The sequence below is a fragment of the Drosophila montana genome, unplaced genomic scaffold (genome assembly GCF_035044405.1).
Source record: "Drosophila montana isolate Dmon_TW-CO22-7 unplaced genomic scaffold, ASM3504440v1 contig_2481_1, whole genome shotgun sequence".
NCBI classification, from domain to species: domain Eukaryota; kingdom Metazoa; phylum Arthropoda; class Insecta; order Diptera; family Drosophilidae; genus Drosophila; species Drosophila montana.
The window spans coordinates 420331-448210 of record NW_026997351.1 but is presented as its reverse complement, the minus strand read 5'-3'; the positions used below and the strand labels follow the sequence as shown (position 1 = coordinate 448210).

The window sequence follows — 27880 nt, the reverse complement described above, 5'->3', positions numbered from 1 at the left end:
CAACCAAAGAAACCGCTTCGTTTCTTCGGGAGATTTAAGAGCGAGGCTGTGACAATTACCCAGATCACATTGTTGGAGCTGGCCAACTGGGCGGCTGTGCCCTCGAGTGCAATTGTGTTTGTCCAACTGGTTCACATGACCTCCAATGGATCTGAGCGTAATGAGACGCCAGTTCACATGGCATTTAAGACCGAATTCCCAAAAACCCAGCCAGCAGAAGTCATGGTAAGATGATTTTTTGTTTTTACATACAAAATCGAACAGAAAGACACTGAAACTTTTTATTGTTATTTTGTTTTTTTGTTTTTGTGCAGCAAACTTGCTAATTGAACGGTTTTTGTTTTTGCTTTTGTCATTTAAACATTTTTATTGTTAAAAAAGAGGAGAAATGAGCCAAGCGAACTATTTAATGACTGTCGCACAGCCCACAATTGTGCCGGGTCAGGGAAAGCGTGGGCTTGCGGCGGGGCAACCGGAGTCCAGAATCGGCTTAGTTCAGTTCAGGGCAGAACAAAGAACAAGCCCCGCTCGACTGAAAAACCATTAACTCATACAAAAAGAAAAAAAAAAAACAACTTGTTGTTGCCGCTGAATTGTGCATAAAAAACAATAACAAATTCGCAAACAAAGATAATTTGCGAACGAGATCGACGACACGATAGAATGACGACTGCAGCGACAATGACGCTGACAACCGACAACCGACAACCGACGTGATCCCAGAGGGGCAGTTGGGGGCGGGGCTGGCCAGGTTAGGTATTCCATTTAATGTACAATCACATCGAGATGAACGACAAGAACTCGCCGCATATCAAAATAATTTAGATGGAGTGTTATTTACCTTCAGGCATTCCCAGAAACGCAACCCAACGAACAGCGGGCCAGGGTTGCCATCTCTTCGCACTCTTATTCACAGCTGATTTGGGGTAGTCTCCGTTCGACACTCTAGCCACAAGAGCTGCACATAAACGTTTGAAATAAAAATACAAGAAAAGTTACTATAACGAAAGCAAGAAAACGCGCAGACCTTACTTGAACTTATGAGAATCACATAGAAAGGCAATATTAAAAATACCTTACGTTGAACAAAGCAGCGCAGCGGGAACTATTTATACACATATGCATACACAAACACGTACACACTAGAGTTAAAAGACTTTTCGACCATTACAAAAAGTAAAAGAAACAAAATTTGTTTTGAAAATATCTTAGTTAATTGTTTATACAATGGTTTGTTAAAAGTGAAAATACAGATAACGATTTTTATGATCCATAAAGCAACAGCTTCCCCGCTGACCCACTAAATGTAATCGTGCGTAATCCACACAACAATCAAGCAAAGATCTGGTTTGCGACGTGAATTGTTTATTACGCCTAATGAACTTTCTATGCTGGGGCACTTGGCACTTGCATAATCGACCCCCCCCCCCCCCGCGACTCACCGACCCCCTTCGATGACGTTGCATTTAGCGGGCCGCGAGGTAATCAATGTGGAATCTGCTCTGATTGCATCGGGGAAAGCACGAGAAGTACCTTCCATGCACAAATAAATTATAAGTATTTGTCACATTTAACTTGTCTTCATGTTGGGATTTAAAAAGAAAGCGCTAGACCTCTATGTATAAAACTGTTTTTCCTAAGTGACTGACTGACCGACTAGGGTTACCTTATGTGATGGAGCTGCATGTTAAAACGGGGTTCCACCTGCAAATGTGGAAAAACCGTGAATAACGGTTTTTGCTTACCATCCGATTGGTCTTAAACTCATTTTCAAAGATCTTTGTTGAAATTCATAGAAGTGCCATAGATTGAGCCGGTAAAGTTTCGGATCAAAATTCACATCCAAAGCATTTTATTAAAAATTTTTTGAAACGTGTTGCAAACTTATCGCAATATGAGGAAAGCGTGTATCAGCGATTTTTGAAATTATTTTCAAATATATTTTTGTGTGCATGTGTGTGTGTGTGAGTATGTATGTATGTATGCATGTTTGTGTGTATTTATGTATGTGTACATGTGTGTATACTTATAAAATAAAAAATAATGTCAGATTTAGATGCCAAATTGATCTAAAGTCTAAACCATGAACAAAAAGCCAAACCTTATGAAAATCTGTTAAATTTTGACCTAGCTATGAGGGTGGGAAATTTTGACCTATGTCTATATAGGATATTTGAGGGTACCATTTTTGCATGAATTTTGACCGAAAATAATGTTGCCAGATTAATATGCCAAGCCATGAACAAAAAGCCAAACCTTATGGAAATCGGTTGAGTTTTGACCGAGTTATGGGAGTGGGAAATTTCAACCTAAGTTTATATAGGATAATAACGTGTATACCCAGCCTTGCCCGTGGCACGTTTAAAATAAATGCTCTCAAAGATATATATGTTATATAGGATCAATGTTGTTGTTATAAATTATAGTTAGGTATTTTTTAGGCTTGTGATATAGGTATAAATTCTACATTAAATATAATATGGCTTAAATAAATTATTTACTTAATCTTTCGAAGAAAGAGCGGAAAAGTTAATTTTAGCATACATTTTCACAAGCATTGCTTTAATATTTTGTTATATCCCATTTTGAACTTTGGCGCCCTTTGCTACTGAGATTGGCCAAAAAATATCGATAAATAATGATCGTTTTTGAATTCGTGGTAAAAACAATTCCGACAGCAGAAGTAAACTGAATATTTACATAGAATATGAAGAATAATTTTTATTCATTACCAATTCTTTTTATTATACGTAACGTACACTGACAGTTTTGATTCGTTTTTATGTACAAAATGAAATTTTCTTTATTTTCTTGGGATTTTTACTCAAATAAAAATGCTTTTTATATTTTAAGCCGTTAAACTGGCCTCGGCTGATTAAAGACATATTCAAAGACGTTTCGGGGCGAATGGTAGAGCAAAATAATTTGATCGATTGTGGCGGCAAACAGATTTGTTGCTATCGATAAGTGGCATCGATTGGTGTCGCAAGATTAGTCTGTTTGGCGCAATTGTAACGCGAAGATCGTGTGTCTCTCTCTCAGTGTAGCGGAGAAACGGTCGCGAGTTTAAGTTCTCCGGCTAAAAGGCAGCTTAATACATTTGATTGCGATTGTTAATCACGCTCCTACGATTAAGTACGAAATTATTTTGGTTAATCTAAGTAGTTGTTGGCATTGTTGTTGTGCGTGTCTACACTGGGCAATTGCTGGCCGGTGCCGGGGCAGACGAAGTCGCGGCAACGGATTCGTCGTATTCGTTACAGCGCGCTGCTGTTTTTATACAATTTTTTTGTTTTATATTTTGTTTTGTTCGAAATGTGTCGTAATTAAATCATATACATACAAACATAATTATTATTATTTATATTTAATTGTTAAAATAAAAACAACAACAGCGACAGCTGCCAAGCAAGTGAAGTGCGAGAACGGAAAAAGAAGCGCGATACGCGAATTAAAGTGTGTGGAGAGTGCGTGCAATTTGGAATTGGAGCAACAACAACCGCACGGACAACGCCGCCGCCAATTGTCGAACTCTTCACAATCTTTGCACCGTAAGTGTTAGCGCAGCCCCACTCAAAGTCCAGGGTCGATGCTGCGATCAGTCTCCCTTCCTATTCCTTTTCCGTGCCCCTATTACTGTTCATGTAACTGCTACTGTTTCCATGCGTTTGCCTCTTCCTTGTTGTTCGTCCACGTTGCACACAAGTTCAAGTTCAGCTTTAGCCTGCGGCTACTTAGCCGGCGAAAATTAGCAACGTTGTCGCCCACAACTTGAACTTACACGCAACAGGCGCGCTCTCACAACTTTTACACACATACTCTCACTCTCTCGCTCTCTTTGGCTGTGCTGCTCTCCTGCATTTTGTTGCGTGCATTGCACCTTTGCCTGTCTGTTCCTTAGGCCTTGGTTGTTGTCTTGCTTTTTCGCTTTCGATGCGTTTTGACAGCGAATTGCTAATCGCCGCGGCATTTCGCACTCACACACACGCACACACACACACACACGCCTGCGCCACCCACTACACTAACAGAGAGAGAGAGAGAGATCTCGTCATCGTTCTTTTACCTCTCGCTGCCTGCGAGAGCGCTTCACCGCGCTCACTCACCTCGCTCGCCCTGGCGCTCGCATTCTTTGCGTTTTTTGTCATTTCCTTCGCCGCAGCAGCAGCAGCAACAAATTTCTTAGATAAACAACATTTGATAAGTAATTTGTGTATATTTTATGTTTCTTTTTTTTTGGCGAATTGACTATTGGTTGCTTTCGGCTTGTCGCCCGCGTGTCTTGCTTTTACCTTCTTTTTTTTTTGCATTGTTCTCGACGCGTTAGATAAGCGCCTCGGGCTAAGTCAACGATTTCTGCTTATCGCTCTTCCTTTCGCCATGACAAAAAGGTAACCAACAAATTTATTGTCTCCGAGAAATGCCAGTCCATTACCTCACTCCAGATTTGCCAAATCGTGTACCTACCATGGGGTATCGACTGGCAGATACATTCATATATCTTCCTAGTGCCCATTCACATGCAATTTACCGTCTCTATTAGCTTTAGATAGACGGCGCAGTCTTATCAGCGGATCCTTACTCTACGTACCGCTGGTCAATCAGGTACAATTCCGAGTGTTTGCTTAGGGATTTGCCGGTTAATGGGAAAACTGAACTAGTCCACCCGAACACTGTAACACTGTACAACATGTTGCTGACTCCATTTGTAAAGTTCGCAGCTAAATGTGCATTTAAAACATTTGATTTATGAGCAGCTTAAAGAAACATCTTTCAAGTTTCAGTTAATCATAAGATTTTGAGATGGATTACAAATATAAAAGATACACAAAAAAAAAAATAAAAGTTGTGAAAAACAAGCAACACGAACGAAGGCTTTGAAAAGAAAACCATAGACTGATCCAACGATTTATTAACATGAATTACATAATAATTATGTGAAAAAAGATCCAAAGAGAAAGCCGTGTTGCAAATAAAATGATTATCACTTGATCATGAAGAATGGAAGCTAATAGATTATAAAGCATAACAAATAGAATATTTATTGTAATTTTTGTTTAGAAAGATAAGAAGAACAGCTCAGCAGGCAAAAAAGTATTCTAAAGTTATATTAGAGCAGCGGAGGCAGAAATAAATGACAGATATATAATATAATCAACCTGAAACGTGAAACGTTTAGTGCTAAAGATTGTAGATATTTCGTCTATACGCTCGTGAAAAATTTTAGTCTACCCATCTTGATCTACACTTTTATTTCAAAATATGTATTAAATGCCTCGAATAAAGAAATAAAGTTTTGGAATCAAAGGTTTCCGCCCATGTTAGACTTGCTGAAGAATAAACTTATGTTTGTTAAACCTTTGAACGTCAGTTGCCACACAAGAAATCAAATATCAAATAAATTCTCACAAATATCTGTGAAAATGATTTTGAAGCCGATCGGCTGGTAAGCAAAAAACTTTCATACAAACGTTTTTCGCGAGTTTTCCACACATTCAAGTGGAAGGCCTTCTGCCAGAGCATAGGAATCCCAAAGTTAGCTGATATACATTACAATAGCAATTGTTTACACCTCTAGAGTTTTTATTTACGATCGTTTTACTCTAGTCGGCTAGTTCGACGGTATTTAAACAATCGAGTTGACTGTGTACAATGTGAAGTGTCTCAGGTTTAGCAAACTTCTCGATATTGAATGGATCCCATGACATCGCCTTCACTTGTTTATATACGGCCCTAATACACGATCGATCCGCGGAACTTGCCACAGTGATCTACACTTGCGACACCCACTTGATTGGCTTTCAAATGAATCACATAAAGTGGCAAATTTGTTGGCCAAATATGCCAGCCTCAACCATTAGGTCGAATTGCGATCACTTCGTTCGATCAGTTGGCGATCAGCTTACGTGTGGGCAGCGGCCCGAAAAGAAAAAAAAGTTGACAGACTCGTGTTTACGCTCTCTGGCGGCCAACTGTTTCAATAGAAAGCCGCGAACGCGATCGCGATCGCGATCGTGCTCGAGGTCAGGCCTGAAGATGATCACAAAAAATGTATATCTATATATATATATATAAACCGAATGCGAGTCGCTCTCGTTCGATCGTCAGCGTCTAAATATAGATTTCGACCATATTTGATGATAAATATTGGCAATGAGTGGCTCCGAGTGCTTAACCGGACCTACCTCAACCTGCCCAGCCAGCCATAAGTATCTGCGGCTGCTGCACGTGCCTCTTGTGGTGTGCGTTAAACCACGCGCAACAGACGCGACAACATGTCAGACGCCAGCCCCCACGCGACATGCGACATTTTTGCAGCGACTGCGCTGCCGCCGCTGCTTCTGCTGCTGCTGCTTCTGCTGCTGCTGCCGCCGCTGCTGCTGCTGCCTTAATAAGTTTTAATCTATTTGTCAATATTTCCTTGTTTAGTTCTCAAACATTGCACATGTCTATCTGCATCTGCATCTGTATTTGTATCTTTATCTGTATCTGTATTTGTATTCTGTGCTCTTGCCACTCATGTCTGCGTATCTTTTGGGCTCTCCGCCTCGTCGCCTTGCCACACAATGCCCGCGTATTCATAAACAAGGCGATTCCGACTCCGACTTCGACTCCGATTCAGTTTTTGACTCCTTAGCTGCCGCAGGCCCTCATCTAGTTGGAGCGTTGCTGCTGCCGGTGCCACTTTGCCACTTCCACAGGGCTGCCATGCTTTTTCGTTATATACCCTGTAGGTATTCGCATACTTATATATTATATATTCACAATCAGTTTGAACATCTGCCTTCGAAATTATTGATCAAAATTTAAGTTCTTTTACAACATTTTTTAAGACTTTTATCTGAGTTACTAATCTGAGTTTTATAATGGTTCACAGAATCTGCCAAAATCTTTTCAACATCGGGCAACTATATCTTATAGCTCCCCTTATTAACAATTTCTCAAGAATTTGATTCTTAGGGGAAAAACTTCTTTAATAAACAAACATTTTGTTCATTTTAAGATCTTTCAGAAATTAGGTTCTTATATAAATAACGTTTTTTGAAAGTATGTTTTAAAAAATGATCAATTACTCAAATTTGTATTAAGCATATTTCTTAGCACCAGATTAGAATATTATATACTTTCCATAGGAACAATAGTCCTAAGTTTGGCACTACTTAAAGAAAACATTCGTCCTTTTAAGATATCTCGAATATACTTACCCATAATTTTTTTAATAGGGCTCCTAACACTTAGGGAACATCTTTTTATGATCGGAGAACCATATCAGTGGAATAATCGGTCAACAGCTATGCTATATGTAATTTATCGTATAGCCTCTATAGGAAGAATAAAGCAAAAAATTTTGAGCTTAATTTATGTTTGAAGAGAAAATCCACTTAAACCCAAACTCTCGGATATCAACTAGTTAACCTAAGATTGGAATATTATATGCTGCATATCTTTGTCAAAAAGGGTATTTCAAGTTCGGCTAAGCGTAGTTCTTTCTTGTCCATGTGCGTTTTTTTTTTCTCGTGCGTTTTGTTTGTCTTCGCTGATATGTACGAATGTGTTCCCGTTGATCTCTCCTGTTCCCCCCTCCCGCTCTCGTTTGTTGGCGTTCGTGCAAACTGTCGTCATTGTATTGTCATATTTGTGTTGCATGTGTCCCTCAGAGAAGAACCCAACCCCACCCTGCCCCGCCCCCAGCAATCGTACACTTTATGCGTCTGTCTGTCGCTTTGTCTCTGCCTGTTTGCCTGTTTGTCTGTCTGTCTGTTTGTTTGTTTGTTTGTTTGTCGTTGCGAGTAGTTTCTGTTTCTGTGTATGTTTCCTTAGCTGTTGCCAGCGCGCTGAAAGTAAAAGTTGCATCTTCTGTGTGGCCTAATAGAGTTGCAAGAAGATGCTAGTTCATGTCTGTGCCAAGAATTTTCCAACATCAGCTTCTAAGCATGACACTCCTTTTGGACTCCAAATTTCCCATTGCAAGCATTTTTCATTTCTTTCGTTTCTTTTTGTCTGGTAGCTTAAATTAAATTGATTCCCTTTGAAATATTTTGCATATTTCTTTTTATGAGTGTTTCTTCGATCTATTATTTGTTTGGCTTTTAATAATACGTTATTTTAAAATAATATGTAAATTGGATTGCTCAAAGTCCAAATTTATGTCAAAAGTTAAAAGGAATCGGGAAAGTAAGGATAGAGAACTGAGATGCAAGTTCTTATAGAAAGAGATAGACGGACAGACGAACATGTCCTATATCAACTTGGCTCTTGATGGTGATCTAGCTAAATCTAACAAAATTATAATACCCTCTACAAGGGTATAAAAATTGACCTGTTCCCAACAACCGTTTCAATATAATTATAGGGTATATAATTTAACTCAATTTTTTCTCTCTAATTTTATTCCTTTTCAATTAATGTTTTTTTTAAATCTCATTCTTTTAAATCTTTGTCAAGCATTTAATGTGCAATACCCTTTTTAAAAATGGTTAATAAATTATTATTTGGTTGTTTCGTTTTTAGGAATGTCGTTTAGTTTCGTTTTTAGTTATTAGGTTGTTACGTTTTTAGGAACGTCTTCCAATTATGTATATTTATTTATTTATTTATTTATTGATCTCTTGTTTGTCGCAGCTTTTGTTTGTAAAGAATTTGAAATAGTTTTCTGCGTGATTCGATAGGCTCCATAAATTTAAGTATTAAATAACAATTATTTAGCATACATATATGCATGAATCTATGTATATATATATATCCATGTATATATAATGAGCATGACTTGCTGACAGATAGATTTCCATATGGAAAAATACCAGTTCAGTTGGGCCTGATTGAGTTGGAAACGTGACGGAAAGTGTGTCAAAAGTATCTTAAACATGTCGCCAACCAATTGGAACACTGACCTTGCGCACGCTAATTTGCATTGTAGCTGGCTGGAAAGTATCATAGATACACTATCTGAAAGATACGTGCGGCAAGGGTGCAAGCAGCCATATCGGCCCTCAATTGATTGGCAGGCACTTGAGACTTGTTAAGATACCAAAAAGACGTATGTGCAACAATTTTTTGCAAAGGACACTTGTTCTTGTTGTTGTTTTCTAGGGGTGCAGAGTGCGGAGGGCGGATTGGGGTGGGGTGCATGTTATATGCATTTCAATTGTGGCAAATCGACACGCTTATCGCACAGAAATTTCAATTGATTTATTGAGGAATCAATTGACAGAATGCGAAGAATGCGATCGCCTTGGCGACACTCGAGATGCGAGTTCACCTTCAGCCTCAATTTACAGCGTCGTACGACGCCAGCAGCAACGCCGGCAGCAACAGCTCTGCCCGTGCGTGCCGTCGCTTATCAACAGCGAGAGCTGAGCGTTTATCACAGCGCAAAGCTGCTCGAAACAAAGGCGAGAACCCGGTTCTGTCTTAGATAAGCGGCCCAAGCGAACGTATTTTAGTATTCACAAAACTACGAATGTGCGTCTGCGCTTTCAATGTATCTGTAACTGTATTTGCTCAGTATCTGTATCTGCATTTGTGTATCTCGAGCCGTGCCTCAACTCTAGCTGTCAGCTGTGAGCAGCTGGCGTGTTGCTGCCGTATTTGACAATCTGTATCTCTGCATATAAACAATAAACAATATATCTGTATCTGTATCTGTATCTGTATCTGTATCTGTATCTGTATCTGTATCTGTATCTGTATCTGTATCTGTATCTGTATCTGTATCTGTATCTGTATCTGTATCTGTATCTGTATCTGTATCTGTATCTGTATCTGTATCTGTATCTGTATCTGTATCTGTATCTGTATCTGTATCTGTATCTGTATCTGTATCTGTATCTGTATCTGTATCTGTATCTGTATCTGTATCTGTATCTGTATCTGTATCTGTATCTGTATCTGTATCTGTATCTGTATCTGTATCTGTATCTGTATCTGTATCTGTATCTGTATCTGTATCTGTATCTGTATCTGTATCTGTATCTGTATCTGTATCTGTATCTGTATCTGTATCTGTATCTGTATCTGTATCTGTATCTGTATCTGTATCTGTATCTGTATCTGTATCTGTATCTGTATCTGTATCTGTATCTGTATCTGTATCTGTATCTGTATCTGTATCTGTATCTGTATCTGTATCTGTATCTGTATCTGTATCTGTATCTGTATCTGTATCTGTATCTGTATCTGTATCTGTATCTGTATCTGTATCTGTATCTGTATCTGTATCTGTATCTGTATCTGTATCTGTATCTGTATCTGTATCTGTATCTGTATCTGTATCTGTATCTGTATCTGTATCTGTATCTGTATCTGTATCTGTATCTGTATCTGTATCTGTATCTGTATCTGTATCTGTATCTGTATCTGTATCTGTATCTGTATCTGTATCTGTATCTGTATCTGTATCTGTATCTGTATCTGTATCTGTATCTGTATCTGTATCTGTATCTGTATCTGTATCTGTATCTGTATCTGTATCTGTATCTGTATCTGTATCTGTATCTGTATCTGTATCTGTATCTGTATCTGTATCTGTATCTGTATCTGTATCTGTATCTGTATCTGTATCTGTATCTGTATCTGTATCTGTATCTGTATCTGTATCTGTATCTGTATCTGTATCTGTATCTGTATCTGTATCTGTATCTGTATCTGTATCTGTATCTGTATCTGTATCTGTATCTGTATCTGTATCTGTATCTGTATCTGTATCTGTATCTGTATCTGTATCTGTATCTGTATCTGGATGGTGGTCAGCGCGCAATGCCGTCTTCAATTTATGGCTCAATATCATTTAATTAACTTCAATTTATCGCCGCTTTAACCTCTTTTTTTCTTGTGGTCTTGTTTTGTTACCTTAACATAAATAATAGCCCAACTTTGCGTATTGCATAAAAGCAAAATTAATAAACAATCGTTCAGATAGTGTATTAACAACTTTGAGCTGCGTGGCTGGGCAAGCGGGCGGGGGCAGTTGGCAACTGGGCAATTGGAACTTGGTCTGAAATTTCATGACATACAAAACTCTTTTGTCACAGAGCTCTTATTGTTGTTGCTGCTGCTGTCTCATGTGTCGCTTTTGTTAATGAGCCGGTCCACAAAATGGTAAATATAAACAAGCGACATCAACAAGTTGGGAAAACTTGATGCCCAGTGCGAAGCACAAATGCTCTTTGGCTTATAAATATTTAGATTGTTCAAAAACTGTTGAAATGTTGAGAAATATTGAGACGATGGCGGTGTGTTTTTTACAAGGCATATCAATAGTTAAAGTCTGTCTTAAATATTTATTGTTTACTTTATGACTAACAGGGAATGTACTGGAAGCATTCGATTAGCCTATTGTTCTAGTTGCAAGCGGGTTCAAAGCCGTACTGAAACTGTATTTTACTGTGAAGTGCACCATTTTAAAAAAGAAAACATAAGAATCTAAGCCTCAAGCCAATGAAAAGCATGGTTAACAAAATTTTTTGCAAAAAATAATCAAAATAAACATAAAATAAATTATTTTTTGGTATACATAAAAAAATTTTATATTAATTTTTTTGTTTTTTAATTGGGTTAAATCTGCATGCTATGCTTTGCTTTGAGCCATAAACTGAACCAGCTGCACTATTTATTTATTTTTAATAAGTATTTATTTAGTATTTATTTAATTCTGGTTTGCGTGACCTTTCCATTTTAAATTCTTAATTAGCTTGCTCAATATTTATATATTTATTTATATAAGTAACACAGATTCTAGTTATATTTTGATTTATTGATTTATTTGCATTGACGCTATTCGCTTAGTATTGTTCCATTCCATTTGTTACACCAAACACTGTTTCCCATTCCATCTGTTGCACAAGTCAAATTCACGTTCTTTTAGTTTCAAATTTTCTACTGTTTATTTATTTATTTATTGTTCGACATTCATCTCTTTACATAAAAATGTATAAAGTATTACATTCTATTGATCTACATTCATCCATTTCATATCAAACTGTTCCACGTTCTTACTGCTCATTTATATGGTTCAGCCCGTTTTGTTCGACATGATTGTGATTCCACATTGTTTTCCTGCTTGGTGTTCTATATGTTATACATTTTTCAAATTGATCCAAAGTATTATAGGGCAATGGTACATATCGCAAACATCTGCTATTCATTGCTATGATTCACTTTCCATTGTCTCACATTTTATTAAGTTCCGCATTCCATAACGTTTATATTCGTATTTGGACTTAAATACCATTTTGGCTAGTTCTAGACCATATTCATTTTGACTAAATATAGAAATAAAATATTGTGGCTAAGAATTGTAAATTGCTTGTTTCACTTTTCATTTAGATAGATAATATCTCGCTCTCTCTCTCTCTCTCTCTCTCTCTCTCTTGTCAGTGTCGATTTGAATGCGCCTCATGACAAATTCAAAGCACTCGGCACTGTGCATAGTGTGTAAATCATATAATAAACAATTTATATATACAATGAAGCTTAAATAAATACAACTCCCGAGACAAAATCTCATTTCGTATGCATTTAAGCTTGAGTAATGAGCTGCGACTGCGGCTGCGCAGCGACAGCGACGCGACGTTAACTGCGTCGATTTCACGCGTTCCTTTTTTTTCACGCGTTTTTCGTGTCACACAATTTTTTATTGTTTTTGTATCTTTTTGTGTTTAATTCACGTTTTATTTGCTTGTATTTTATTACCCTGTAAAGGGGGTTAGTAAGGTAACACAGAGCCATGGATAATGTATGTAAGGTATATTTAATATATATAAATTCCACAACGATCGGATGGAAGACTGAAACCGGTATTAAACCGAACCGGTTTTTGATTCACTCTGAACCGAAAATTGAAGTTGGATAATGGTATAAAGATCAGCTAATCTTAAACTTGAATTGAAACGGTTTTTAGTTCACTTTGAACCGAAAGCTTTAAAGCTGCATATTTGGATCACCTTGAACAGAAACTTATAGCCGAATATTTGGATACAGATCAGCTGAACTTATGCTTGAAAAGAACCGGGTTTTGGTTGGATATTTGTGAAGAGATCAGCTAAACTTAAACTTGAACCGAACCGGTTTTTTATTCTCTTTGAACCGAAACTGAATGCTGAATATTTAAATAAAGTTCAGCTAAACTTAAACTTGAACCGATTCGGTTATGGTTCACTTTGAACCGAATCCTAAAACCGAATATTTATGGATAAAAATCAGCTGAACTTTAACTTGAACCGATCCGGATTTTGATTGACTCTAAACCGAAACTTAAAGCCGAATATTTTGATAGAGATCAGCGGAACTCTATGTTAAACCGAACCGAATATTTGAATTAAGATTAACTGAGCTTAAAGTTGAACCGAAAAATATCTCTAAAAATGGTTTGGAATGGTTCAGAAAGTAAATTTTTTTGATATTCAACGATCTGAATATGAAAAATCAATTAATTTTTGAAACATTAAAATATGTAAATGTTTAAAATTTAATTATTTTATTGGCAAAAGTAAAAAATATGAGTTCAAAACTGGCTTCCGAAATGTGGAAATCGAATCGTAAGCCGAATATAGTTCAGGAAAATATGTTATTTATTCGAGTGAAATTGAAGAGCTCTTCTTTGCTGGGTATTTACTCGTCGAGCACAGTTGACAATATCATTTTTACTGCTTTTCTTGTTTGCTTTTTTTTTGTTGGTTGAGCTTAAATTGTGCGTAGTTCGAATGCAGTTCAAGTTGCTTTTGGCTGTTGTTTGTTATCAAATCGTATAAATCGCTGGCACTTTAATTTGCAATTCAACTTCCGTCAACTGCTGTGGAATTTTGAGCAGGCTGCTGACTTTTCTGAGCCAGTTAAGCAAACAAAAAATGATTATCAATAAAAAGAAGAAAATTAAATCAAATAAAATAAGGCATTAAGCAGCCGACACACAAGAAATGGTTATGTAAATGCAAATGGAAATGGAAATGAAAATGTAATTAATGAGCATATAAATGCGGAAAATTGTGAAAAATACGTGAAACAAGTTTTTATTTTCATGCGTCGCGCAATGCGGTTAGGACAACCAGACACACACTCATACTCAGACATCCACACATCCAGACATCCAGCCAGACATACGGACATATGGACATATAGACATATAGCCGCGGTCGAGCGGACGGACATCATCATCGTCAAACATCTCGGCAATGTTTGGACAGCGCGATTGCTCCGTTAGCCATGGCGCAGTTTTTAATTAAAAGTACGACTATCCGCAAAATACATTCACTTTTTAGTTGGCTTATTGCGCTCCGTGTGAGAGTACCAATTGCCATTTGGCATCGCCGCCGGCTCACACTCAACTGGGCAGCAGTTGGACATTCATAATGAGCATATGGTCTTCATAAATCGAATTTATCAATTTGTCTGCCAATCACCAACTAATACGCTCTGTGTGTTACTTCTTTCTCGACCGAATCGATGGCATCGCATTCGAACATTTTAATTTTCTTTCTTTTCATATCATTTCCATAATAAGCGATTATTTTGCATAATTATTTGAAGAGAAAACTTCTTTCAATTAAAGAGAGTTGTTTTTTTTTTTAATGAAAAATATTATGATTAAAAAATCAATAAAAATAAAGTCTTTTGATCTTTGTCTATGAGCATGAAGTAAAAATTGTGCTAGACTAAAAAAGAATTTAGTTTTTTTGAACGGCTTTTTAAAGATATACAAAAGTACGTAAACAAGATATTAAAAGTATGAGCCTAATTATAACTATTCCGAACTGCTGTCCGTAAAGAATAGTAGATCGATTTTTTTATTCTAGACTTTGAAGATCTAAACAAATATGAAACACAAATATAAGAATTTTAGTTCATTTATTTATATTATATTATTTATATCATAATCGATTGGTTGTCTTGACAAATCTCGAATACAAATCTTTTATATTGAGGCAAAAATAAACAATTAAATTAAAAATGTAGGATTTGAAATTAAAAAGCGACTGACTGAAGAGAACATTTCTGTAGAGTATTTTTCATGTGCCCATATAAGAATAGGCTCTCATTAGTGAAAATATTTGATGAATTTCGGCTCATATTTGATAATATTTTGTGATCTCATCTTGTAAGCATGCATGAGGTTTTAATATAAATTTACTAACAAAAGTTTACATGTCATTACCTTTTCTGCTTAGGCAGTAAAGCTAGAAAGACTGTTAACTCTGTTAAGTTAGCTACACAAATGGAAGATATGTTTGAAAAAAAAGATGCCAATTAATGATAATATGATCCTAAACTACAAATCAACTTTTAACTAGAAGCAGTTCCCATTATTATTAATGTTCTTTGTCAGAGCTGGCAACTGGTTCGCTTTGGTAGACAGTCCTTTTAACGCTCACTCTACACCTATTAACAGCTTGAGGTACTTTTAAACCCAGCACTAACTCGTTGTCAATCTTTTATCCACAGCTGCCCAGCACGTTTCAATCATGTATGTGTGAGTGTGTGTGCGCGATTGTGTGTGCGTCTGTGTGTGTGTGTGTGCTGTACGAGCTGCCCACCTGCCGCATAGGCAAATCGAGCACGTTAATTAAATGTCAACAGTTTTCAAGCTGAGAAGCGCGCGGGACGCGAAAGGACGCGGAGTTCAGACCGAAACTGAAACCGAAGCGGAGGCAGAAGCTGAACCTGAAGCTGAACCTGAAGAGGAAGAGGAAGCAGCAGCAGCAGCAGCAAATGCGGAGGCTGAAATAAAAGACGACGGCAACGAATTGAAATTGTGCAAAATGTTTGCATGACTGTCAAATAAATCATAAGAAGCGCAACAACAACAACAACAACAGCAGCAGCAACAACAACAACAACAGCAGCAGCAGCAACAACAACAACAAGAACAACAAGAAACATGGTTAATGCTGTGATGGATGCCATTGCGGTAAGTGTCCAATGTCCACTATCAACTGTCCACTGTCCACTGTCCACTGGGCACCGTCCAGTTGTCCCATATCCAGTGTCGTTGCAATAAGTCCCCAAGCTCGTTTAATTTAATTTTATAATAAATACACGAACAAATTTTCATTTTCATTTGTATACCTTTCATGAGGGCATCATTATTTTGTCATCAAATGTGCAACGCTTAGTAGCAGGCATTTTCGATCCCATATTCCCAAAATCGGATCACTATAATATATATGTATCAAATATATATAGAACAAATCGGTCGCACAATGCGTTTTTTTCATTTAGCAAATATATATCCCTATATTTTATTAACTATCTATATGAATCCGTATGAAATCGGACTACTATATTAGAGGAAATAAAATTTTTGTATGCCATATAACAGAACTATAGGATAAATCAGTGGAAAAACTAGTTTTTCTTTAAAGTAAAATTTTTGAATATTTAAAGGCGTGTTTCGATTCCCCAATATTCGGCTAACAAATTTGCCAATCCGTATTAAATCCGACCATTATAGGCGGAAACAATCTGTAAAATATAAAATTGTATCTATGTCATATAACTCTATATACTACAATCAAAAAAGTTTCCTAAATGTTAGTTAATCAATATAAATTTTTCTAAATTTCTTTAAATACCCTTGTTGACGATTTTATAATTTTGCCATGGAACGTGTTACGCATATAAGAAGATATCTCTGACTACATAAACTGGTTTGGAACTTTTGGAAAACTTTGCTGAAATTAAGAACATTTTGCTTTTCATGGCGAGTTTCTAAGATTTAGATAAAAACATTTTTGGAATGTAGGATAAATTGGTAAAAAACCACGTTTTTAATAGATTTTTTTGTTTTCAAGACATGTATATTCCCTGATAGTTTGCTCACATATCTGCTAATCCGTATCAAATCGAAATACTATATTATGGGGCTTCTTTAAGATCAATCTGTTGGAAATTTTGTGTATTTTGTGTATCGCGCCACTTCTGAGCCTTATTGCTGCAAGGGCATCTAATATTCGGCGTGCCGCAGTGAGCCGTTCTTACTTGTTTTCAAATTTTATGATTCCTAAATTGAAATTGCAGTCGCAGCCAATTGAAGTTTTGTTTGTACTTCAAACAAGAAACTCGGTGATTGTCGTTTATACATTTTTCTCTCTCGCTCTTTTTACTCATTTTTTTTTCTCCGTTTTATTTAAGTTTTTTTTGTGTTTTTTTGCGCTGCTTTGCCCACATTTTCAATTTGAATTTGTTTGCTGTGGCAATTGCTCAATTGGCTGGCCTGTCTACATACCGAGTGTGTGTGTGTGTGTGTGTGAGTGTGTGTGTGCTTAAGTGCTTGAGTGTGTGTTGCACATTATACGCTAAGCCATGTGTTTAAGGCCTTTTTCTCCTTTTGAATTTACATATTACACACAAAACGACACTGCACGCTGCACATTAAGTGTGCAATGAGGCGTATGCGTGTTCTGCTGCAGCTTGCAACACGTGTGCCATTTAAATGGATCGCTAAGAACCTGTGCAAATTAGCGACACGCATTGTTTAGTTAGCATGGAGCTTATATTGATGGGGCATGTTTGGGCCGAGAAAAACGCGTAAGAATTATATAAGAAATTAATAATAGATCAACTTTTGCTGCAATTTGTTGTCAGATGTGTATTATAGACTACAAGAAATTACCCGGCGTTGTCTGAGCCTTAAAACGCTAGCTTCAGGCACACACAAGTCGACAGCAGTTTAGTTGACAAGTTAAAAAAAACAATAGAAAGTTTTTTTTAAAGCCTATTCTCCCATTCCTGCCGGATTTGAGCCAGCGACCTCTCGCTTGCTAGTTCAACGCTCAGACACCTAAGTTAGATGGGCTCATAAGCTCGCGTTTGCAAAGCTCACATTTTTGTTGTTTTGCATACAAATTTTGACCATCGTACTCCCTCAATAGGGAAATGAATTTGGGGCCACTCCGCCGTAGTGCTCACTTTTGACCCGGCAAAAATGTCAGTCTCGTAGCCAAGAAAATCGAAAATCAACTAAAATTTCTTTTGTTTTGATTTCATATTTAATTTATTTAATGCTGTTGTAGCGCACTTCAGTTTCTGCTAAATGCGATCCATTTGCTCGCTTCAGTTTTTAGCGCATAAAATTTGCATAGAGCTCGCAATGTTTGCGAAGTTTCGGCCAAAAACTGTAGAAATATTTATAAATACCAACAGCAACAACAAAGTGAAACAAAACAAAAAAAAAACACAACAAATAATAAAAAATAAAAAAAATAATAAATAAAAACCAAAATAAATGCGCAAAGTCGAAAAAGACGGCAACTGAGACCGAAAAAAAAAGAAAAGAAGAAAAAAAAAACAGAAGTGGAGCTCAAATTAGCACAGAGCGTGGGAGCCGGTTCGCTGTCGAATAAATTTTTTGTTGTTTTTTGTTTTTGGAATTAAGCGTTGCATGTTGCACGTTGCATGCGTTTTGTTGTCTTGCTTTTGGGCAGCCCGACCCCAGCCACGGCCTACCCATAAACCCGTTATTATTAGCCGCATTTGTCGAGACAGTGGCGCGTAATTATTTGAGGCGTTGCCTTATCGTCAGCCTCGTCAGCGCCGTCAGCCTGGTCAGCCTCGTCAGCCCCGTCAAGGCCTCCCCACACTCGATGCCTGCGATGGCCGGAAGTCAAGACCAGTTCGGGCCTGGTCCAGCCGCGGCTCCGAATGCCGCCAGTTGCAGGCCTTTTGGCGCTTTGTTTGTGTAACGGAAATTCCTCGCGGAGGCCGACTCCAAGCTGCCTAGACTCTGGGGCATGATTTGGCAAGAAATACATAGCAAACGAAATATGAGAAAAAGCCATAAAAAAGCCTGAAAGAAAATCAACGGCAGCCACATCGTTTCTCATGGCCAGCCCCGGCCAGTCGAGGCGTCAGCACTTGATTGTCTGTGTCAAGTCGATGGCTGGTTGAGACATCCGTTCATTAACCCACAAACCTGACAGATTTGCATAGAACTTGATTACCCATCGATTCTGCTATAGCTATTTGCAATTTTCCAGCGAATCGCTTTTCTTTTTCTTCTTTGTTTTTTGTTTAGCTCAATCAAATATTTGTAAATATTTCGCGAAAAAAGCTTACCCAAGTGGATCACTTCTACAGAAAATTTGTATATTCCATATGCATCAGAGTTATTAATTGATGACTTTAGCTATTATACTATTATTTCGATTTGCACTTGTCTAAAGGCTCAGTTGAAGGGCAATAAATGAGAATTGCTTAAACACTTGAAGACTGGATCATAAAGAAATTGCAGGTAGTCAATCTGTAGAATCTTCTACAACTACATTTATCAGCTTTTAATTGGCCAAAGTATATAGAATCTTTGACTGACTGACTTTTTGGTTAGTTCTGACCAATGAGGAAGCTAAAATTTTAACTGTATTTAGTTCTTGTTATAGTATGACGGGTATTTTGATAATTCCACCCTCAAGTGTGGAAAATTCGCGGAAATCAGTTGCATTCAAGTTGTTTTATGTTTACCATATAGCCTCTATATTCCAAATAAATGTTAGAGGTATTTCACATCTTTCCCAAAATCGCGGGTGGAAAATGAGAATCAAACCTTAGGTGGGCGAAGTTACTGGTTCAAACTCATACAGAAATAGCTGCTTAAAAATTCATTAGAGATGTCTGGGTTAAAAATGGGTATCAAATGTTTTATGGGCGAAGTTTCTGGTCTGATTTTTTATTCTTGCCTAAAGCTAGGCGAAGTTACTGGTTCAAATCCATACACAAGCAGCTATACTTTCATACATTTGTATCTTTTTTGAAAATTAATTTAAGAGTTATTTCACATCTTTTGCAAAATCGTGAGTGTTAAATGACTATCAAAGCTTAGGTGGGTGAAGTAACTGGTTCAAACTCATACACAAATTGCTGCATGAACATTTATTAAGATGTCTGAATGAAAAATGGGAATCGAAAGTTGTATCTGCGATGTTTCTGGTCTTATTTTTTTTCTTTAATTACTAAATCCCAAAATTCGACTCGTCTTGATGTTGTGTGAGATTTGCAGATTTTGTGGCTCTATATTATTTAATTTTATTTGATCTTTGCAGCTGCTCAGCTCGCTGGCCAGCGATTTGGATGTGATGCTGAATGATTTGCGTTCAGCGCCCAATCATGGTACGACAACAACAACAACGGCAACAGCAGCAGCAGCAACAGCAGCAACAGCGGTAACAGCAACAGCAATGACAGCAGCAACTATTAACCAACAGCAGCAACAACAATATCAACATCATCAGCAGCAACAGCAACAACTGCAGCATTCAAGGCAATTGCAGCTACAACATTGGCAAAGCATTAGCAACAACAACAGCAGCAACAATAACAACAACAAACACAACAACAACAACAACAACATTAACAACATCAGCAACAACAACAGCTACAGCTACAGCTACAACAACAATAAGTACAATAGCAGCAACAACAATATACAGCTGCCACGCCCACAATGGTTAAGTGATATCAAATTGAGGCCTGTGAAAACGGGTCGACTAACAACAACAACAACAACAACATCAGCAACGACAACAACTACGCAGCAACAGCAACAGCAACAACAACAACAACAAGCGAATGGCTTGCAGCGTCGCCGCTTGGCCCCAAAAACAACGCCGCCGCCGCCGCAGCGTCGTTCAACACGGCGACTGCGCAGCGAGCAGCAGCAGCAGCAACATCAGCAGCAGCAGCTTGAGGCCGATGCTGATACGGATGCCAGCGATTTGGCCAATATGACGTCACCGCTGAGTGCCAGTGCCGCTGCCACGCGCATCATTGGCCTCTCGCCGGACGTGAAGAAGCTGCAGAAGCTTCCTCTCTGGTGCCGCAACAACAGCAACAACAACAACAACAACAACAACAACAATAGCAGCAGCAGCAGCGCAGTCAGTGGGCTAACGGCGCAGCGTCGACTAACAACAACACGCCAGATCCAGCTACACAATGTGCATCATAGGTAAGTGACGAAGCGTGCTAAAGTTCTGCTCTAGACTGTAAGCCATAAGGAAGTGGCCAATGCCAGCCTGCAAGCCCTGCTACCGTGCTGGCCAATCCTTGGCCACAGCTAATGGCCTCGTCATGCTAAATTGACATTGGGGCAATTGTTGTGGCCAGGCCAAATACTTGGAACTCGGCTGACCAATTGCCGATGCGGATGAGCATTGGCCTTGGCCCGTGCATAGACCCAGGAAGGTGTTGCGCCGTGGGTGTGCCAGTCATGACTCAGGCGTACAAACATACATACATATATGTATGTGTGTGTATGTGTGTGTGTGTGTGCCACAGTCACAGTCGCAGTCGCAGTCACAGAGTCACAGTTCGTCTGCAGAATGGTTCATGCATCGTTGAGCGCTTCATGCGAATGGCAAATGCATGAATGCCTACAAGGTGCCTGCTACCTAGGCAGTCAGTCAGTCTGAAATTGCCGGGGAATTGCCGTTTGTGCGAACAGTGCATAAAATAAACAAACAAACAAACATACATAAGTAAGCACTGGCAGATACCCTGTAAGCAGCCATGTCACAGCGACTATGCGCCCTCTGTCTGCTGCTTCATATTTTGAAAAAAATATTCTTCAATTACGGCAGATCGTTGTTCAGCTTTGAGCATATGAAGATAACAATCAAATAGGTGCATATACCAAAAATTAGGGTTGTAGCTCGAATGTATTTCTTCATTTTGGGGCGTAGATCTTGAAACGATATTTATGCTACCTAATATAAAATTGATATCAATAACAGAAATTGTAGCAACGATATTTATCGATATCGATAACATAAAATAAAATACATAATCGACAACTCCCATGGTTGTCCCCAACTGTTATAAACAGACGAACAACTTTTACTTATAAGGAATATAACTATATGCCATATCTGTAAAGACAGATGTTCTAGGATTACTGATGTTATAAAAGATCTTAGCTATTTTCCTTTACGCCTTACATTTGGACACAAGCGTTATACCCTTCCTTTATAAACAGTTTTTAATCGGCATAGGGTAGACATTTAAAATAAAACAATCAAGTATGGGACAATGGAGAATTCATCATATAATTACAAGAATTACATGTAGTATTTACTTAAATGTTTAGCCAAGATTGCCTATGTTGGAGTATAATGACAGTTGAAGTGCCACCTTGAACTAACTTTTGAGTTCTTTGTGTTTCTTTTTCGCTATGTCAAATTTGACTCAAAGGGAGAGAAAAAGAGTTGAAATAATGAGCATAAAGGTGTTGCCCTTTAGCTTAAGAAAATATATGTGCCTTTAAATAGCTTTTAGTTAACTTACATTCCACAACAATTTTAGGCCTTTTCCGTCTGCCTGTCCGTCTGTATAAAATATTTGATCTTGGATACTTTAGTCGCCAGCAACTTCCTTTTGTCCATGCCGTTCAAGTTTATTTGAAATGATCGATAGCTTACTCTATTGTTCATGATATCAATGAATATCGATAATTATCGATTTGCACATTATGTTTTGTAATCATAGCTCCGAGTCAATAAGAGCTACATACGCCTAATTTGGTCTGCAGGACACCTTACCCTCTCTAATACGATATCGATAATTATCGATTTTCACATTCGTTTTTTTTTAATCATATCTCGGAGCTTATAATAGCTACATATGCTTAATTTGGTCTTTAGGGCAGGCTTACCCTCTTTTTCACGATGTCGATAAGTACCGATAAATATCGATTTTTTCATATGATGATCGATGATCATACTCAGAGCTCATAAGAGCTACATATGCCCAATTATGTCTGTAGGGTCTTGTACTGAGTCGGATTCAAAGTGTTTGTGTTATATTTATGCGCTGCAGATGCTAAAAAGATGGGAGTGAAAGAATCGAAGCTATTAAAGAATGTATATAAAAGAGTGGGGAATTGAAGGAATTAGAAGTAGACCATAAAATGGTTTAGAAAAGGCCGTCATCTTATAATTTATTTGTAAGGTATATTATTGTATCTACTTTAAGTTATTATATATATTTTATATGATATAAATTATAAGATTGTGCCAATGAATACATCTTATAACCTAGTTGTCATTCAGCAATCATTTTCACATTCTTCAATGTAAAATATTGTGTTTAACCCCAAATTGAATATACTATTCATATATATAATTGAATTCTCCTTAAACGCATTAAAGCACTGCGGCTTGCATTTTAACTCAGCTTTTCAATGTGTCTATGCAAATGTAATTAAAAATTTGAAAAGGCAGCGACCTTTACATAAGTTATCTCAATTGAAACTCAATTTTGTTTTGAAAGGTCAAAGGCAACTGCATTTGACAGCCAACTTGTTCTGTGCTCTCCGCCGAGCGGGTTGGGCCAATAAGGCCAAAAGCAAAATCTGTGCCTGCTTAGGCCAAGCCCTGGCACACCCTCCTCTCCTCCCTCTCCCTGCCCTTCTGTACATACTGCGCCATGTCAAAAACTAAACACAGAAATATTTTTGTAATCCATATAAGCGCAATATGTTTAGCATATAAATTATGGGGCCAGTCAGCGGCAGACGTTGCTCTTGCAAAACTACCAAAACGGCCACCGAAATCCCAGAATTCCATACCGACCCCTCCCCCTCTCCCTCTGGATCTTTCTCGCCCGAACTCGAGACCCTCGTCGCGGTTAGTGGAAGCTGCTGTTGTTGTTGTTGTTGTTGTTGTTCTTTCGTAATCGTCGTAGGCGTCACATGAATTTGGCTCAAGACATTTGGCCAACAACAAAACAACGGCCAACAAATGAGGGGCGGGGCCCCGGCAAATATGTTAAAATGAAGTGTTATATATTTTATGTGGCTGGCCGCAAAAGCAAATGCGGACACACAACAACAGCAGCAGCAGCAACAACAACAACAACAACAACATCCAATAACAATTTACAACAATATATCCCTGACAAGAACAAATACAACGAGCCATAAACTTAAGTAAATATGAATATGGACATGGCCAGGATGACGATGGCTTCTTCAGTTTCAACTGCGTCGCTGCCTTTCGGCTGTTGACAGACGCCCAACCGAGCAGAATCAACCAAAGAGCAACCCCCTCCCACCCCCCCCCCCCCCCCCCCCCACTCAACACCCAGCAGAGTGGGAGGGGGCTAAGCGGAAAGGGGCTGGTGCGTGGAAGTTTGCCATTACAAAGGGTTGTGACTTTTGTGTCTTTAGCTATTTATTAAATTTGTTTGCCAACACACAAGCACACACACACACACACGCTCAAGCTCTATGTGTGCGTGAAAAGGGATGGGGCAGGGCAGGGGGGAGTGCGGGTCTGGCAGGAACAGCAAACAGGACCAGCAAACATGAGCTGCGTAACTAATTTGCTTAAAGTGCACGATGGCTCATCAGCGCGACAATGATTGCACAGTGGCTCGAAACTATGCGAAATTGAGGACAATTTTCCAGGGTTTTTATATGAATACACAAGTTCCAAGAGCCACAGTTTAATATAGACATTTAGTTAAGGATAGATATATTTGGTAAAGATCTAAGTTGATTGGGAGAAAGATAGATTCATGCGTTTGATACAGCTCGCAAATGAAATATTCTTGCCTACATATGACTTTAAAGGTTTTTTTTATGTAATAAATAAAATACTTACAATAAATTTATAAGTTTTCTATACAAAAAATCATATTTTTGCATCCCACCGATTCTGAAACGATTTCTTTATATTTTTAAACATTTTTAATACTCCAAATTTGTATGTTCTTTTTTTTTTAAATTATTTTCTAGCAATTTTTAAAACTAAACTTTATGTTTAGGTTAGTTTAGATAGATTTTTTAAGGCAATATCTAGCACCAAATTTTTTCGTATTTATGTTTTTTAATTATTTTCAAGCAATTTTTAACATTAAACTTTGTTGTGTTAGTTTTTGCAATCTCATATATTTTTGGCCAAATATTTTATTTAGTATATTTTAAGCCACTGTAAGACTGACACACACTTCCTCCCACACACACACACACATATATAAATAAACATATATATATATACATATATTTTATATAGAAATATGTGTATATATGTGTATATATGCCGCAGCCGCAGAAAACTTTTTGCTTCAAAGTGTTTTGTGGTTCACATGCAATGAGCCAAAAAAAAACCCACTAAGAAAGCTTTAGACGGGTGTGTCCGACTTGGAGATGCCCTGCACGCAGAACAGCCTCAACGATAACCTCAATAAATATAAAAAAAAAAAATTATATTTAGTAATGCTCCAAAAAACGAGTGTATTTTATATAAAAGAATAGAAAGATTAAAAGCCAAAAGCCCAATCAAAATATAAATATTTCTAAAAATTTGAATATATATAATAAAATTAAATTATTTATTGTGCGAAATATTCTGGATAAACTTTATCTAGATCTTGTACTTTTCGAGCTATGCTCAAGAAACCATGCCTCAAAATCGATATTTATCGTTGTTAGGACAAACAAATTAGAAGTTATCGAAGAGAGACAAAGAGAGAGAGAGACAGACAGACGGATATGGCTAGATCGATAAAATTCGTCTTCCTGATCAAAAATATATGTACTTTCTGCGACTGGAGATGCTTTCTTCTGTCTGTTACATACCAATGCACAAAAACATCATACCCCTCCTAAGCCAAGTGCTCTGGGTACAGGGTATAAAAAGGAGTGAGCGTTGTGCTGGAGCGTGTAGCGGGGGCCCGGCTTGTAGGGAGTTTGCTGCTGCTTGGCAACCAAATTGATGATGTCTTAGACAAGCTGACAGATACGCTCGTCTGCATCAGCATCATCATCATGTGCATCATGGGCATCATGGGCATCATCATCATGATTCACGCTTGGCCCTTGATTGTCAAAAACTTTGGAGCGATTTGCGCGTTTCGAGTTGTTGCCCACTTTTGGCGGGTTCAACGATGCGTATGAGCAACAAATGGATGGTATGGAATCCCAATCTCGAAGCCAGCCGCTCGAAAGGTGCGACAGGTGTTTGCTTTATTAACTTGAAGTGCAGCCACCCGCCCGCCACTGCCCCCAGCCCCCAGCTCCCAGGCAGGCAGCTCATGTGGTTTTTAGAGCTCGTTGACATGTAAACAGATTAACATAATTAATTTATTTGCATTGTTGTGGTTGTTGTTGTTGTTGTTGTTGTTGTTGTTGGGCGGGCCTAATCTAGCAGCAGTTTTTTTGCTTTGGCTTCTGATGACACTCTCACATTGTTGTTGTTATTGTTGTTGTCGCATTGTTAGCAAACTAATTTGAACTTTTTGTCGTCGCCTAATCAAATTAATTAGCGTTGCAAGCGCCCATTAATCAAAATGCATAAATATTTAAGTAGCTCGTGCTTGGGTGTGTGTGTGTGTGTGTGTGTGTGAGAGAGAGAGAGAGAGAGAGAGTGTATGTTTAATTGGTGTCACTTTGTCTCGCAAATTCTGGAAACAGTTGGCTGAGTTTTCCTAGGATCTATGTACATATAAATTATCTTTATAAATATTATTTATAATATATGTATATTTTTTTTTTACCTTTTCTTATTGCAAATATTTTAAGATTATAAATAAATGTCTATAGAGGAAATATGCAGAAGAATTCCGAGTTGAATCTCAAAATATTTGAGGCGAAATAAATATGTTGTACATAAAGTTAATTGGAACCAAATTGCAACTGTTAAGATTCCAACGAGCAGACCTTGGCCACAATCTGTGATTGGCTAACAAAAGGGCTTATACCCTAAGCCCATTTGAAAGGGTAAACTGGTCTTATGCATAGGCATGTAACAGGCAGAAGGAAGCAACTTCAATCCCATAAAGTAGACATTTCCGTTTCGTTAAGAATATTTAATCTCTTCGATACTTGCCCCATTTCCCGCCGAAATTGAAAAAATATGCTCAAAAGATGGAGTTTGAGGATTTTCCAAATTAATAAGTATTTTGTTTTTACAGAAGGAGCACACCTCGAATCGACTGTCCTCCTTGTCCACCCTCCTAGTTGGCAATCTGACTCCGATTATGAATTAAAAAAATATTCGTTATTTTCTCGTATCAAGCGATTGTTTTGTATCTCTAAGTGAGTTGCTTGTGTTGACCATCGGAATGCATTTGAAAGAACTGTATAATACCAAGGCAAGCCAAACCCTTGAAATTTCGGGCAAGCAGACAGCCTCAGTGGACTGTAATCAATGCCAAGCTTGTTGGCGAGCTACAGACTCGAATGTTATTCAAATCCAAATGCCAATCAAAAGTCACTAGCTGCCTGGCTGACTGGCTGGCTGCATGATGATATCGAAATTCGTGGCATTAGCGCAGAGCACATACAGCAGACAATCGTATCAATCATATTTAGCATACAACTGTCAGTCGCTCAATGAGTCAGTTAGTCAATTCGTATCGAGGTTACAACTTCACGAATTCGAACAACAACAATATGTGAAATTCAAGCGAAATTGACAAACTGAATAAATGACAAGCGATTTTAATGTTTCGAAAGCTCGAATTTCGCAATTATGCAAGAGGGCCAGAAAGGGGTGAGTGGGCAGTGTGAGGGGAGGGGGAAGGGGGGTGTGTGTGTGTATTCGAACTGTCGAACTGACAGCTGTAAAATGGACAGCAGCAAGGGGCAGCTCCACTGAAGCGTCTCATTAGCCACAAAGTTCTGATTCGCTCGCCCATTCATACACACTCACAGACACATTAATGGGCGGCTCTCACACCTTGGGCACAGCACGAAATTTCCCCTGACAATAGACCGCAAGACCAAAAGTCCAAAAGAATGACCAAAGACATATATTAAAAAAAAAAGGAAAAACAACTGCAGCCTTCAGAGTGTAAACATTAAAAGCCAAAGCAAAAAAAAAAGCAGGAAATATGCAAATTGAAAGGACAACCAAGAATAGAACTTGCCGCCGACAGCTGAGAACTGGGCAGGAGC

The 27880-nt window shown here is 38.1% G+C and overlaps 1 protein-coding gene across 1 annotated transcript in view; it reads left to right on the top strand.

Annotated features, from left to right (window-relative positions):
• The first annotated feature begins 2996 nt into the window (after positions 1-2996).
• Positions 2997-27880, top strand: part of spri (sprint) — a 131002-nt gene continuing 106118 nt past the window's right edge. The window contains exons 1-3 of the mRNA XM_064682247.1: positions 2997-3551; positions 15436-15901; positions 20028-20932. Of these exons, the coding sequence (XP_064538317.1) occupies positions 15872-15901; positions 20028-20932 (935 nt within the window). The 5' untranslated portion in view covers positions 2997-3551; positions 15436-15871. The remainder of the gene's footprint in view (positions 3552-15435; positions 15902-20027; positions 20933-27880) is intronic.